Source organism: Athene cunicularia (assembly GCF_003259725.1).
Source record: "Athene cunicularia isolate RWA chromosome 5 unlocalized genomic scaffold, athCun1 chr5_part1, whole genome shotgun sequence".
NCBI lineage: Eukaryota > Metazoa > Chordata > Aves > Strigiformes > Strigidae > Athene > Athene cunicularia.
The window spans coordinates 9,036,651-9,051,169 of record NW_020799101.1 but is presented as its reverse complement, the minus strand read 5'-3'; the positions used below and the strand labels follow the sequence as shown (position 1 = coordinate 9,051,169).

Sequence of the window (14,519 nt, the reverse complement as noted above, 5' to 3'; positions counted from 1 at the left end):
GAAGGCATTGAAAAACATGCATGAAGTGCTTTTCCAAGGAAGGATGTTTTTCCATAGTCAAGTCCTGTGTTAACTTGAAATGTCTTCGATTTAGGGAAGGGGGGTGGGAGGGCGAAGTGATTTCAGGTGCTAATGTCTGTGCATAGTATCTTGCACATGGAGACCCTGTTCTGTTGGTCCTTAGGCGATACTGTGATTAAAAAAACCAATACAAACACCTGGATCCACCTGCCAAGTTTTGTAGCTTTACACTCCCTTTTCTATACCTTAAAAAGAGGAGGCAGGGTTTTTTTCGCTGTGCTTTGGCTGCTGTGTTGAGAGAGACATGTAAACAGCATGAGCTGCCAGAATGAAGGAGACGCTGAAACTGTCCTTATGTACCGGGCTGTTGCATGCACAGACAGGTTGGGGGAGGAAGGAGGGAGCCCATTCCCTGCCTTGCCTTCTCTCTTGCATTTAGTGTTGCTTCTCTCATAGTGGTGAGCTAAATTATTTTTGTACAGAAGCATACTTCTTGAATTGATGTCCCAGTAACTTCTGAATTTCAGGCCTAATGTGCTAAAGGGTTTGATCTTTCCAGGTAAAGTGTATTTATATGTACTTGGCTTTCTAAAGGAATTCTGGAGCAGGAAAATGTCCAAGTAAACTGAAGATTTGCTCTTTAACATTGGCAGCTGCTGTGCAAGATGCATTTAAAAACTGTAGTTCTACTTGTGTTAACAAAAAAATTGCCTTTTTTTTTTTTAATTGTAAGATACAATTGCATTTGTTTTGCGCTTTCTAATCTTGGAAACAGAAGCTGGGTAGAACTGGTTGGTTCTAGCTAGCTCTGCCTCTAAGTACTGGAACCAGTTTTGTTGGGGATAGGTCAGTAAAGTGAAAGTTTTGTTTAAATATCCTTCACAACCATGTCAGTATTGTTTCTCTTGTTTAACTTTTGTGCTGGATTTGTGAAGGTACAATAAGGTTTAGCTCTTAATATACAACTGTTTTGGCTTTAATGTAGCAAAACTATAAATAGACACCCCCTTGCCTCCCCAGCAGTAGGAAATGACTGCAGCAGGTGGTGTTCTCAGCTAGAAATTTGCTCATTATTAGTGCCCAAGTACTTTTAAAAAAATTGGTTTTCTTGTATGTTCTTCCTTTATTAAATGCCAACTGACTGGTCAGGAAGTATCTTGTTAAAATCTGAAATCTTCATTAAGGCAAAAGAAATAAAACCAGAAAGGTATTTTTGGTTTATTTCTGTGCAGCCTCTGTGTTGAATATGTTTTACGTGCAATCTTAAAAGTATTAACGGAAGGCACAGCAGAGCTGCATAATGCTGGTTGCTGGTTAAAATAGCGTTTTGGTTCTTTTAGCAGTGTTGGGCTGGAATTTAGCTCAGGTTTGTTACAGCAGTTGCTCTGTGGTAGCACTGGTAGATGCTTGAAAGGCTGTGGGCAAGATTTGTATCCCTGCTTGTGCTGTATAGTATCTTACACTGTGAATGGCATCAAGAAAATAAACAGGTCTTTATGTGCAGCAGGGTAGTGCTCTGGGTAAATAAGGATATTGCAGTCTGGTCCAGGCAAAATGAGTTTGATGGTGTCAATAAAGAAGCTTCCCCTTGACCCAAACCCCATCATTGTGTTTGGATTAACTTTCAGTCTCAGCAAAGAGGCTGACTTGTTTGGACAGGGAGAATAAGTACATTTGTGCTGCTGAGATTGTTTCCTTTTAGCTGTGGTGGAGAGCCCTTGTGTCTTGCCACTGCTGGGTGCTGAAGAAATAGTGAAATCAAGGGGAGATGCACCATGTACTTATAGCATGTGTGTAAACAACAAAATGGGGACAGTCCTGTGTTTTCAGTTACTGTTTAACCTGTATCTGCCTTTATACTATACCCTTCTGTTCTCCCACAGATGCGAGAGCTGTGTAGAACTGCTGTTTGTGAGAGGGGCTGGGAATTGCCAGGAGTGTGATACCCCCCTGCGGAAGAGTAACTTCAGGGTACAGCTCTTTGAGGATCCTGCTGTCGACAAGGAAGTGGAAATTCGGAAGAAAGTGCTGAAAATGTGAGTGTCTCCAGTTAAAAGAACAGAAGATCGATATATTTCCTGGATCACCATTTAAAAAAAATGATGTACTCCTCCAGTAGTACAGAGGAGATAATTAAATCTTTTTTTTCTTTTTTTTTTTTTTTTTTTTTAAAGTGACAGCCTGTAAAGCTTGACTCCATTTAAAGTGGAGGGATTTCAGAGAATCTGATTTTATGCAACAACTGAGGGCTGAATTTTCAATTTAGCCTTGAGGGATTCCTGCTTAGCATTAGAAAAAGTTGGGTGTTTCTATGTGGCCTCCTTTGGCAAAAACTTGCCTCCTAAATGGAGATTATTAGATACTGAGGACTACAGCTGCTTTCCCTTTGAGGGGGTGAACATGGGAGTGGGGCAAGAAACAGGACCTTGATTGTTTTGTTCCCTGGGGACCTGTTCTGAGAGTTGGAAGGCCAGTTCCCTTCAAAATGAAAATGGACAAAAGAGAAGCTATGTTCGCATTGTTTTCTACTTCACACAGCAATTGTTAGTGGAAATGCTTCCTTACAAGCCTTGTATTACTAGTCTGTCATGTAGATTTGAGAGCTCTTGGAATTGAGATAAGTGAGGTCTAAAATTTCATCTCACTCCTTGTGGACAACAAACATTTTTATAAGGAAAATAAGCCAGCCAGTTGATATCTTGGTAGAATAGGGAGCGTAACAAATCTGGAGAGAGTTGTGTATGCAAAAATGAATGTACAGGTAAACTGTAAGCTTGGCACCCTTTATCTAAAACTTAGTATAATACTAAAAGAGTCACATAATGTTGCTGAGATGTGGAGAAACTGTGTTGTTGAATACCAAGATGGTATGGACAATGCCAATGTGGACAGTAGTAATAGTTTTGATGTTTGATTATCAGTCAGCTTAGTTGACTAAACACAGAACGAAGTGTACTCAGAACAGAAGGTGTTGTAAAATGCTTGGCCCACTTGGATTTGCTTTTAGTAGGCAGAAAAAATGTCCCCAAATTAGAATTCGGCCCAAGAAACTCCCTTTCTGATCCCTATAGAAAAGCTTTTCTTGTGGCTGTTAGTGTTCTCTGCCTTTGTTAACAGGCTTCTCATACTGAATTAGTATATCCTAGCCTTTGTGCTCCTGTTCACCTGTAACCCTGGGAAAGGAACTGGTGAACAGTAGGCAAAGATAGCACCAATTTATGCCAGGCTGGCTCCTTTCCTTTGAAATGAGCACTTCTGTCTCCTTTTAAAGATTCTGTACATTGGTCAGTTGTGGGAGCCACAAAGCACATAGTTGATAAAACTAGGTCAACACTTAATACACTTGCAGCAAGAGCCTTGCTGAATTGAAATTGCATCTTTGTGTGTTATATAAATGCTTGTTTCTCTTCCTTCAAAGATACAATAAAAGAGAGGATGACTTTCCTAGTCTAAATGAATATAATGATTTCCTGGAAGAAATAGAAGAAATTGGTAAGTCTTAATGCTTGCATTTTTGATGTGCTGTGCTCATGAGACCATAGGCTTTTATCTTCTGACTCAGCTGCCTATGAGAATGTCTAAGCTGAGTTTCTGTAATAGTATTTATCATAGTATCAGATGTTTATCTAATTACTTTTTCTGTACATTTTTAATCATATTTGCTGAACTGAAGTACATCGTTAAGTAAAACATTTTATCTGCCATAGAAAAAACATGATTCAAAGAGGGAGTAGTGTTATACAGCTGGAAAAGAAAAGCTTGCAGGGGCACTGTCGGTGCTGCACTGGGAAAGATTAAACAAAGAGAGGAGAAATTGAAATTTTCATTATATGCCTCCATTAGCTTTATCTACCATGACAGAAGCCATATGGTGTCTTTCATCATCTGTGCTTCTGCAAGTACAGTAGTTGAAGCTGCTTTGAAGCTGATGACCTTATATACCACTGCAGTAGCATTTTAAGTTGCTGTGCAGGAGGAGAAGGTTTAGGAACAGACATTGATTTCTTTCTCTCTGTCTTAGTTGAAGCAGAACTTTGCCCTCTGGGGAAGGGACTATGTTATCAACAGAGTTTATTTTCTTCTTAGTTAGGGTGACTTGTGATTTATGGTGGAGTGATGGATTTTGCTTAGAAAAACAAGGATGTGTTCAAAGGAGTGACTCCTAAACGGTTTGTTTCTTTTGTTTTATGAGCTTCTGAGTCTTTTTTTTTTTTTTTTTTCCTGGAGGAAGAGGTGGTTTAGAACATGCAGGAGGATCGATGAATGTGATTTGAAGGAAAACATGGAGATACCACTCCCCTTTGGTTTCTCAAAGGAACACTTGCTCCTCTTTGCACTGTGATGTTTTGTGCAAATGTATCCAATACGGTTACTGTTGTGAGTAATGTATCATGTTTTTGTTGGCATCAGAAAGCTGAGGCTGGAGAGCTAAAGCTGTGGCTGGGAAATACTAGGCACACTCACGCAGGTCCAAATATCTGGAGGAGACAATGTGGGTGTAGTTCTGTTTGTATATTTTTTTGTACGGTGTGGGGGAAGGAGGGAATGAGTAGCAAGAATGGTTGCATCTTAGCCAGAGGATCCTGGAAGAATCTGTGTGCTCACAGAAAGGAAAACTGCCTTCTATTTATGTAGCATGAAATACAGGTTTCCCACTTACTGCTGTTGCAGGGATTTTCAGCATCTGCAGCAAGCGAGTTAAAGTTTTGCTTTAAATTACCTTAACATCATCAGTTTGTGCAGAATGTTAGGATTCTCGAGCTCTTGGGATTAGGTTGTTAAATTTCAGATGGTTCCAAACCCTGTGCTGGTAACTTGGTTTAGAAGCAGAGAAGTCATGGCTGGTCTTTGTAACTTTGAGAAGGAAGTGTGAGTTTGTTCATAATTGTGCTGACCCTGCAAATGCATAATGAAGAAGCTCAAAAGACAGTGTTGTTATGAATTGGAGTTAGCTTCCTGAAAGGAACACCTAAAATACTAAAAGGAATATAAAGTCTTGACTACCTCCTTGTTTCTTTGTATAGCAGCCAGGGTGATGAGGTGAAGGAAGGGGTGCAGTCAGAGGGCTCTTAATTTTCACTGTCAAAGGGGTCATTTATGATCTACTAACTTCAAGCAGATCCAGAAGCTGGAGGACAGGTTAGATTCAGGAATACCATCTTGGGTAAGAATTCAAGCCCTTTTCTCTCCCTGGTGACCAAGCTCATTGTGCACATCTTGTTCCCCCTAAGTCCTTCCCTGCCTGCACTCTTGGGCAGAGTTCTGCACCTGACAGTTGCCTGGTACATAGTGAGCGATAGTGTGACTTCTTCCAGTGTTTTTGCTGTGAGTGTTGTGTGTGATATGGCTGAACCATGTCTTAAAGGTATCTTTGACTCTACATGGTTATTTCACATTTTACTGCTGAGAGCTTTATTTCATTTTTTTGTGTATGTGAATTCCCTGCTTGTTTGTGCATGTGAAAAACTAGGCTGCGAGATAGGAAAGAAAGGGTGTAGTCATGCAAGCGCAAAGCTTTGGCTTGTGGAGCCCATATACTGCAGGTTGGTAGTAGCTGGTGGTGGTTGTTGGAAGTTGCCAGGTTAGGATGCTATGGAGCCAGAGACCTGGATTTCCCCTTTCTCCCCTCTCCCCTACACCTTTCAGTTTTTCTGTGGGAGGGTCAAAGTGCAGCTTTACCCTGTTTTCTTTTTGCAGGTAAGTTTTTTGTTTTCTAACTTGCTGTGGGTGATTAAATGAAGTAGTTGCTTGGCAAAGACAAAATGTAAGCATCCTGTATATTTCATGTGACCCTGGTGGAGTTCTGATAGTTTTTCCAGATGTTTCAGGTAGGTCAGCTCCAACACTTGTAGCAATTGCACTGTCTTACTCCATTCATGTGATATATGACCTCACTTGAAACACATTTTCCCCCTTCATATCAGCCATGTTATACCTACAGACTTTTTCTATTTAAAGAAAAGAGTTGGGTGGTATAGCAAAAGTGTGAGAGGGGAAGGTCAAACAAACATTAGGGTAGTCACCTCTTAAGAATTCTATTATAAAAAACACATTTTTGAAGTGGTTTAGAATGTAGCCACTAAATAATGCTTTGGGCTAAAATGTGTTATACACGGCTTTAAATAGAAACCACATTTAAAAGCAAGTTTTCCTCAGAAGAATAATCAGTTGGATAATTTGAGAACATTGTAAACACAGTTTGTTGTCATTAACACTAGGAAGAAAAATTAAGTGAAAGGGTTAAAACCTGCCTTTGGCAAAGGTGTGGACAACATCTATTGGTATAAAGTCAGGTGTATGCCTATGTGATGAGCAGGGCAGGTTAAACCTTGGGGTGTTGCTACAAGTGGCAATCTCTGCACATCATGCAAATTTTGCTTACTTTTTCTACAAGGTTTTCTTCTTCCCAGAGTATCTCCACAGCCGGTGTTTCAAAACCTGGTATGTAAGCACTCCAGAGCAGGGCCCGCCTCCTCGCATGTGTGTACACACTGCCTGGCACCTTCTCCTGATACCTGAATGAGGCCTCAAGGCATTACCGCAACACAATTGTTAATAGTAATTACTGCTTTTTAAAAACATTCAGTACATTCAACTTGGAAGGAGGCTGCTGTATTTGTGCCCTTTGGATTCTTGTATCTCATTACTCCTCTAAGACTTTATGCAATACCAGCTGCCTAGTGACTTGTCTCACTCAGAACATTTATCTCACAAGTGATCCTTGGATAGAAAGGATTTTGGTATTTATGATCACTTGTGGGTTGTGTTGTTTATTGTTTTGTGGCTTTCCTTCCTCTGTGTGTGTGCACGAGGATGGTATTGCTGGTCCTGACAATGGGAATAACCCAACTGGAAACTGGGCAGCTTTATCAAAGATGCATTTCAGTCATCTCATCTGAACAAATATCTCAGTGCCACACTGCTGCAGCCAAAATGATCATTCTTAGACTGATGGGACTGAGTGATTTCAATAATTTATTAATATGCTAAGGTATTTCTTTTCTGGAAAATTATTGACTCAATAAAAGACAACTGAAGATAAACAGAAATAATCATTAATACCTAACTAGCTTTTTCTGGCTTACCTATGGCTTTTCCTTTGTTTCTGATAATTATTTTGTTATAACCACAGAAATGTTGGTTGGAAGAGACCTGTTAAAATCAATTTTATCTTTTCCTCCCCTCACACCTCTCCTACCCTTTTCTGGCAGGGACCAGGTGTTGAAAGCACCAACAGAAGGTGCCACGGCAGCTTTGGACTCCCCAGGCAGACTGAGGATATGGTTGTGTCTCCCTTCTTAGTGCTCTGCCCAAAGTAGTTGCTCTTCTGCCATTCCCAATATCTAGCTGCTGATTTATAAAGATAATTAATGAGTTATTTGTAGTAGGGTGGGAGGAATATACTTTATGACAAACTAATTCTACCAGTTTTTAAGTTTTCGGCTGGCTCGTATCAGCAATGCAGATTAAACACTGTCTGTCATCTATCTTGCCAGAGAGGTAATGTGCCTACTATTTGAATAGCAAATATTTTTTATGTGGTAACATTACTGTCTCTTAAGGAACTATGAGAAATCTCAGAAAATTTGCAGTGCCTCAGACTGAAATGGGGAGGTTCTGATGGACAAAGTCCTGCAGTGAAGTGACATTCATTCGTACTGCTGCATCTCTGAACAAATTATTGTGCCATATAATTAACATTTTTGCCTCATTTTCTTTTTTCTTTTATAACTAGAAAAATATTTTTCCCTTTGTTGTAGAATTGCATAATGAATGTTGTTCTGAAAAGCAGCGAAAGTCTCCCTGTAGAGGCTGAATTTCAGAAGTAGGGAGTTGTACCTAAATAGAATGAAATGTTTCAGAAAAACACAATAGTCTTCCTGTTACACTTCAACAGATGTCTCAAGGCAAGTCATTTTATAAACCAACCAATGTGAGATGGATAAGTAGATAAATAATTGTTGCATACAAAACAGCTTCTGTTTCTTTTCCCTGAAGGGTTTCAGGCCTCTTATATCGGCTTATACTATATTTCAACATGGACAAAAATAAGTCTGGCTTCTCTTTGAAACCTTTTCAAACTAGCCATCTGCTTTGCCAGTCATACTCAGATCTATACCAATATTTTTTCAGGGTAGGTGTAGCATGTGAGTTTAACTCCTTCTGGTTCTTCTTGTTTTATAACTTGTTCTATTGTATTTTTTTTTAATGGGAACGTTTGGAAGAATTTTATTTAATATAAATTTCCGGCACAACCAAGAGCAGACAAAAAAAACCTTCAAATACTACTTAGTCCTAGCTGTGTAAAAGGTAGGATGTTGAGTATTAGTGATTTGATACTTGTTGGTTTTTAAATGTAACTTGTGGAGGGGACAAGGCAGAAGAGAAGGAAGAAAAAACTTTAATTTTTGTGGCGTAGTACCCCTTGCAAAATAGACTTGTCAGCTGTAATTCTGAGGATACAATGGCAAGAATTTGTATTCTCTGAATATTGATGAAAAGATGTTTGAAGCTCATGAAAAATATATTGGAAAATATGCTGGAAGATATTTTGGCTGGCTGGTTGGCCACTGATAACCGTGCAGTGTCAAAGAACATTGTTTTGCTGCTAGGGTGTTTATTGTAGGAGGGAAAAATTGTTTTCAGTTATTAAAGGACAACTATTGACACTGATGTTGACAAAGAGACATTCAGTTCTTAACACTGTTGCAATGAAATTTAGCTCTTTGGTATGAATTTCAAGTCTTGATGTGGAAAACTTAGTGTTGAGGAGCAAGTGCTTAGGACCGAGATGATGTCTCTCTTCAATGCCTGTAAATTAATATTCACTGGGAGAGATATGTTCTGGTCTTTGAGGGTGCTTGAAGTATGAATCTTTCTGATTGCTGGTGTTCTACCATATCCTCAAGTGGCAGGGCAGAGAAAGACTGATGGAGCAGAATCATCATGGTATGACAGATCTGACCATTGAGAGGGTTTTTATCTGTGATTTTGTTCCAGCCACGGCAGGAAAACAGAAGAGGAAATAAACCATCTTTCACCTTGCTGAAAGCAGAGCAGTGGGCATTTAAGGTGGCCATGCAGGTGGATATTGAAGATTTCTTAAACATTGATGCAGAAACCTATCTCTAATATTGAAATGTTACCTCATATCAAGTAGCAATATAAACCCGCTTTTGTAAGTAGTTCTAAATAAAGGCAGGCATCTGCATATGTCTAGAATTTGCTCGCTTTCCCCAGTATGAACAGTGTTCCACAGTTTTAAGTACTGTGGGTTTTGTTTTACAAACCTAGGTTGTGGCTAGCTGAACCTATTAAAGATAACTGAGAGAGGAGGAAAAGAAAAAAAAAATCCTGAATGTTTCAAGCAGCAATAGTTTCAAAACTTAGGTTATCAATTTATTGCTGGATTATTCTTAGAGGAATACCCAAGATGTTCAGGAGCCCAAAGGCATTTGGCAGTCTCATCTTGCTCGTCTTGCACCTGAAGGTGACATCTGGGCATCCTGCTAGCACAACATGTCTCATACGCTATTTCTTTCTTGTGTCGTCATTGAAGAGTTTAGAGAGCTGGTGTGTGGATTTAAGTTGTAGGAAGTGCTGACACTCCCATGCAGCTGCTGTCATTGCAGAGCCCTGGTCTGATTGTATGCCAGCATTTTCACATGACAATTCTTCTCTGCCATAATATTCAAATATTAAGCTGCTTGTCAGCAGGGAGCTGTAGACTGGGAAGTTGGAGGTCAAATCTTCATTGAAATGCTAAAAATATAGACTAAAGTAATGTGTTGTATTAAGGAAATGCTGCTATGACCAGAAAGGGTATGTTTGTTGCAATATGAAATTGGAAAATGTTGGAAAAATGCTTTTTGGAGAGAAAATAAATACATTTGAAATGGGTAAGTTGCTTCCAGAAACCTAGAGCTGAACTTTGAAGGGCTTTTCTGGATTACAGCAGTGCCCAGGAGTTCCTCCTGAGGTGAGATCAAGACTACAGAGATAGGTCTTGCATGTAGCTATAGTCAAGGACACAGGGCAGACTATGCATAGGAGAAATGAAGCTTTATTCCCCTGCCCCTGGTTCTTACAGGTGGGAGACGTCCAGTATAGAGGCCCAGAGATCTGCCAGAGAACAGTAGCAAAGTTAGTTGAACTCAGATTTTGCAGGAGTTCAACAAATGTTTAAACCACAAGACCAGCCTGCATCTCAGATCGCTTCTAAAGTGAAGATGCTGGGTTGGAAGAGTTCAGCTGATTTAGGAGCCAGGCTGAATTAAAATATCAGTCCTCTTGATATTTCTCATTATTTGGAAAAGAGAAGAAAAAAATTAAATACAACATTTTGTTTGCTTGTTTAAGGTTAAGAGTTTCTTCAGCTGTCTTCAGCTGTATCTTGCCTAGCCCTTTTTGCTAGAATTTGCTGAATACTTTTTATAAGAATAAGATGTGGTGGTTTAGTACTCCTGGAAGGACAGTATTTCTGTTCCCATATGTACACTTTTATTACTTCCCTTGCACCATCTCTGGCATTTGCTTTGTTGAGCCAGTTCAGGTTACTGGAAGGTTTCTGTTGATACTGCAAAGCATCCAGGGAATCAGAGCAGGGGAAAAGGCGAGACCTGTGCATGGGAAGAGGGACGTAAGAGCAGGCCTGCCCTTTTTTGGCAGTAGTGAGTTGCTGTATAGCTGGGTTCATAGAACTGAGCTGCTCCAGCATTTTGGACCTTCCCTCTTTTCTCCCCCCCTCCCGTTTGCTCCCTGCTTTGATTTCTTGCTGTTTCCTCTGCTGCTTTCAACTGTTTTGCCAGTCTAGGCTATTTATGGCTTGGTTTACCTAGACCGCTCCTAAAAGGTTATTTCTGCCATGTTACCCATGGAGAGGTTGAAAGAAGGGATATACTCTTTACCAAACTGAGATGTGTGATATTTTTATGAGTAACATCACAGACTTCATGCTTCCTTCCATTCCTCTCTAGCAGCCTTATACAAACGACTTGGCAGTGATGCATGTGCCCAGGGTTTAATTGGCCCAGTCACTTGAGAACCTAGGAAGAGGGAACTGATCCAAAACCTTCCAAGTTTTGTGTTGGCATTTCCACTAGAACCTCCTTTTCTTCCTTAGGGTTTGACATAGCAGTCGCAGTGCTATTGTTTTCTTGCGAAGAATTTATCAATGGCAGTGCAAATCTCTCTGCTGCTGTTGTAAATTTACTGTAGCTGCATGAAAAAGTTCTTTGAGGCTTTGAGTGCTGTATGTTGGCAGTCTTCAGTTTGGCCATGGGCATGAGCCCAGCATCCACTCTGGATAGTGATCACCAAGCGACTTCCCACTGATAATGGCTTTCAGTTGGAATTTACTTGACCCACAATTGAACCAGTGACTTAAAGGTGAAAGGCTCAGGCATTGTATCACATTACTAATCATCCAAACCATCTATACCTTTCAAGCTGTTGATATAGAAACTGTTTGATTTCTTGAGATATCTTCTGTGCCATGTGTAGATAATTGGGAATGTTGTGCTAAACTTTGGAGCTTGCTGGCCAACCCTGCTTGCTTGTAATTGTGAGATGTAGTCTGTCACTATTGAGAAAAATCAAAAGAATGTCATTTAACCTATTAATCTGGATGCATCTGCAGATTCCTTATAATAAAAGTAATTGTACATTGGTGCCTTTTAAGTTACCAGGTAACGTGAAAATTTTTTGTGTACCTGAGAATTTGAACAGCAGCCTGTGCATTGGATAATCTTATGAAATGAAATTACTTAATGTCTAACCTTGTCTTAATATGTATGTGTTTAGTCTAATTTTACAGGAATCACTGTGTTGTTAGCTGTAACTGAAAAGGTCAGTGTTTTACAAATACTACTATGATTATTTATGTGTATCTATCAGTATCACAGAATAGGATGCAAGACTCAAATTTTCATCTCCTACAGATAAATAAACCTGAAGGAACTCTGCTTACTTCTGTTGAAGTTTGCAGTGATATAGCAGGTTGTGTCTTGCTTTACAGGGTATATTTAAATAAATTCTGTTATTGTGATGTTTATATCTGGTGCTAGAAGGGACAGAAAACATGAGTAGTATTTCTTTGTTGTAGTCATGCATGCCAACCTAATACTTCTGCTTTCTGTCTTTCTAATATTTATGCAGTATTTAACTTGACCAACAATGTGGATTTGGAGAACACCAAAAAGAAAATGGAGCTGTACCAGAAGGATAATAAAGAAGTCATTCAGAAAAATAAGATAAAACTGGTTAGTTAACTTCTCCTCTCTCCTACAATTTTTATTCATTAGTTAAACAATTAAAGGATTTTCAAAGTGGAGCACTTCATATAATGTCTTAAAAACAAGTCAGACCTGAAGTCACTGTCTAGATTTCGCTTTGTATTCATAAAGTGTAATATGCTGATGTTCTGTGATATTGACACTTAGTGCTGTGTAAAGAGAGTAAATTGATAGTTGAAATGTAGTTATGCTTTATTTTGGGAAGGGCTTGAAAAGAAGGACAGTTAGTAAAGTCTGCATCTAATACATCACCACCGCATGCGTGCTGGCAGTGTTGTTGGACAATGTCCAGGAGAGACCAAGTTCATTCCTATACCAGGACAATCATTCCTTTCTCATCCAAAGGAAAAAAGAAATCCAGACACAGACATTATGAAGCTCCCAGGAGAGAGTTGTAAAATTGAGGGAAAGCACAGGTCTGGTTTATGCAAAATCTAAAATGAACGATGTTGAAACAAACATTAAAACTTTTGTTCAAGAGCTGATAACAATAACGTCAGGACTATTGTATACATGATGTGTGTGCAAAACACATGGTTCTTTGAAGATTCATTCATTAAAATACAGCTTAGATAGCATTTTGTTCTTTAAAAATAAACTCACAAGCATTTCTTTCTGTAAGAAAAGTTTAATCTGTTAAATATTTTTTCAGTACAAAAATACACATTGTTATCAGTTCTTGAAGGAAAATGTCTGCCCAGAGTGTGACATAACAAGGTTTTGTGTTTGTATTTCAGTTGCACTAAGGACTTGCTTTCAAATCAGTAGGGGTGAAATCCTCACTCCCCTGAAGTCTGTGGCAAAACTCCCAGCGATTTCTTTAGCTCTAGGATTTCACAGGAGGAGATTGGAATCTGAAAAATGTTTGTTTGAACCTCTTCCTTTTAAAGGCAAGGAAATTTCCCTAGGGGTCAATCTCTGATCTGTTGTCCTGTCTCTGATACTGTGCAATATCCTATGCTTCAGATCTTGAAGAGACCTGCCAAATCTTTGGCTACATGTCTTATTTTACAATATAGGTGCAACTTCTAGGGTCATCTTGAGAATAGTGTGCTTTGTCTGCAGCCCACCTTCAGTTCATTGTACGTGGCCCGCAGACAGCTTGTGTGATTATATCAAGCAGCACAGCAATACTCTGAACCCACCCAAGCCCCTTGGGCCTTCTGTTTTCTGTACTGGATGGTCTTGCTATGCTGTCTAGTGGAAGCTGGGCAAGCCTGCATGAATCCAGACTTACTGGAGATCTGGAGACATTTCTTTTTTATTTCAACATTTGAAACATTCAACATTATGTTTCAATTGTTGAAAAAGAAATAATAGACTTGACGCAGATGCTATTACAAAAACTGCATGATCTTGCCCATAAATTTACCCCTCTCCCAAAAGCTGAAAGGGTGCTTTCTCTCTCTAGCTCTTTTTGGCAGGCTTTAGAATGTCTTTACTCCATAAATGGTAAAAGGTGTCCTGATTTCTCACCTAAACTTCTTATGGCCAGTCATTGTCCCTTCATTCTTGGACTCACATAAATTTTTCTGTTCACTGTAAGTTTGCTTCTGAGGAATATAGATACTCCTTGTCCCTCTTGGTGTTTTTATTACTCTTTGACTGTTCCAGTTTGTGTTTGGCAAGCAAAAGAGACCAGAATTGAATGCAGTATTGTAGCTATTAACAGCTTCTTATGAAAGACCACTGTTTTTCCATTTCTACTGGAAGTACATTGATATCATCCTAAGAGTGGTGTTCTCTTGTAGCACTGTCATATGTAGTGGTCAAGTAGTACGTCATATTTTCTCCTCTTTGGTTTCTAACTGATGAATTAATGTCTCCAAATCTGTGGCCTTGTAAGTTATTTTGATCTCACTTCTGCTACTTCTATCCTTGTGAGTGTGTCATTCTTTCTTACAAATCAAAATATTAAGTTACTGAACCAGTCTTATTTTACTGTAAATTTGCCACAGGATTTAAATAACTGCTTATTCTGCTGTCAATACAAGCCATATTTTTCATATTTGTAGCAAGTTCCTAATGACCTTTGCTGCTCATGTACTAACCCCTCTGTTAGACCTGTAGGTCTGATGCAGGACCATGCAGAGAAAAAGTTTAGACAAGTCTGGATAAAAAGATGAAGAACTCTTGGAGAAGGGGTTCTTGTCATTATAAATTGCTTTCTTTTTATATATATATATATATATACTTATATATATA

At 39.2% G+C, this 14,519-nt stretch overlaps 1 protein-coding gene across 1 annotated transcript in view; it reads left to right on the top strand.

Annotated features, from left to right (window-relative positions):
* The first annotated feature begins 336 nt into the window (after positions 1-336).
* Positions 337-14,519, top strand: part of MNAT1 (MNAT1, CDK activating kinase assembly factor) — an 89,882-nt gene continuing 75,699 nt past the window's right edge. The window contains exons 1-4 of the mRNA XM_026849221.1: positions 337-404; positions 1,905-2,057; positions 3,440-3,513; positions 12,178-12,281. Of these exons, the coding sequence (XP_026705022.1) occupies positions 337-404; positions 1,905-2,057; positions 3,440-3,513; positions 12,178-12,281 (399 nt within the window). The remainder of the gene's footprint in view (positions 405-1,904; positions 2,058-3,439; positions 3,514-12,177; positions 12,282-14,519) is intronic.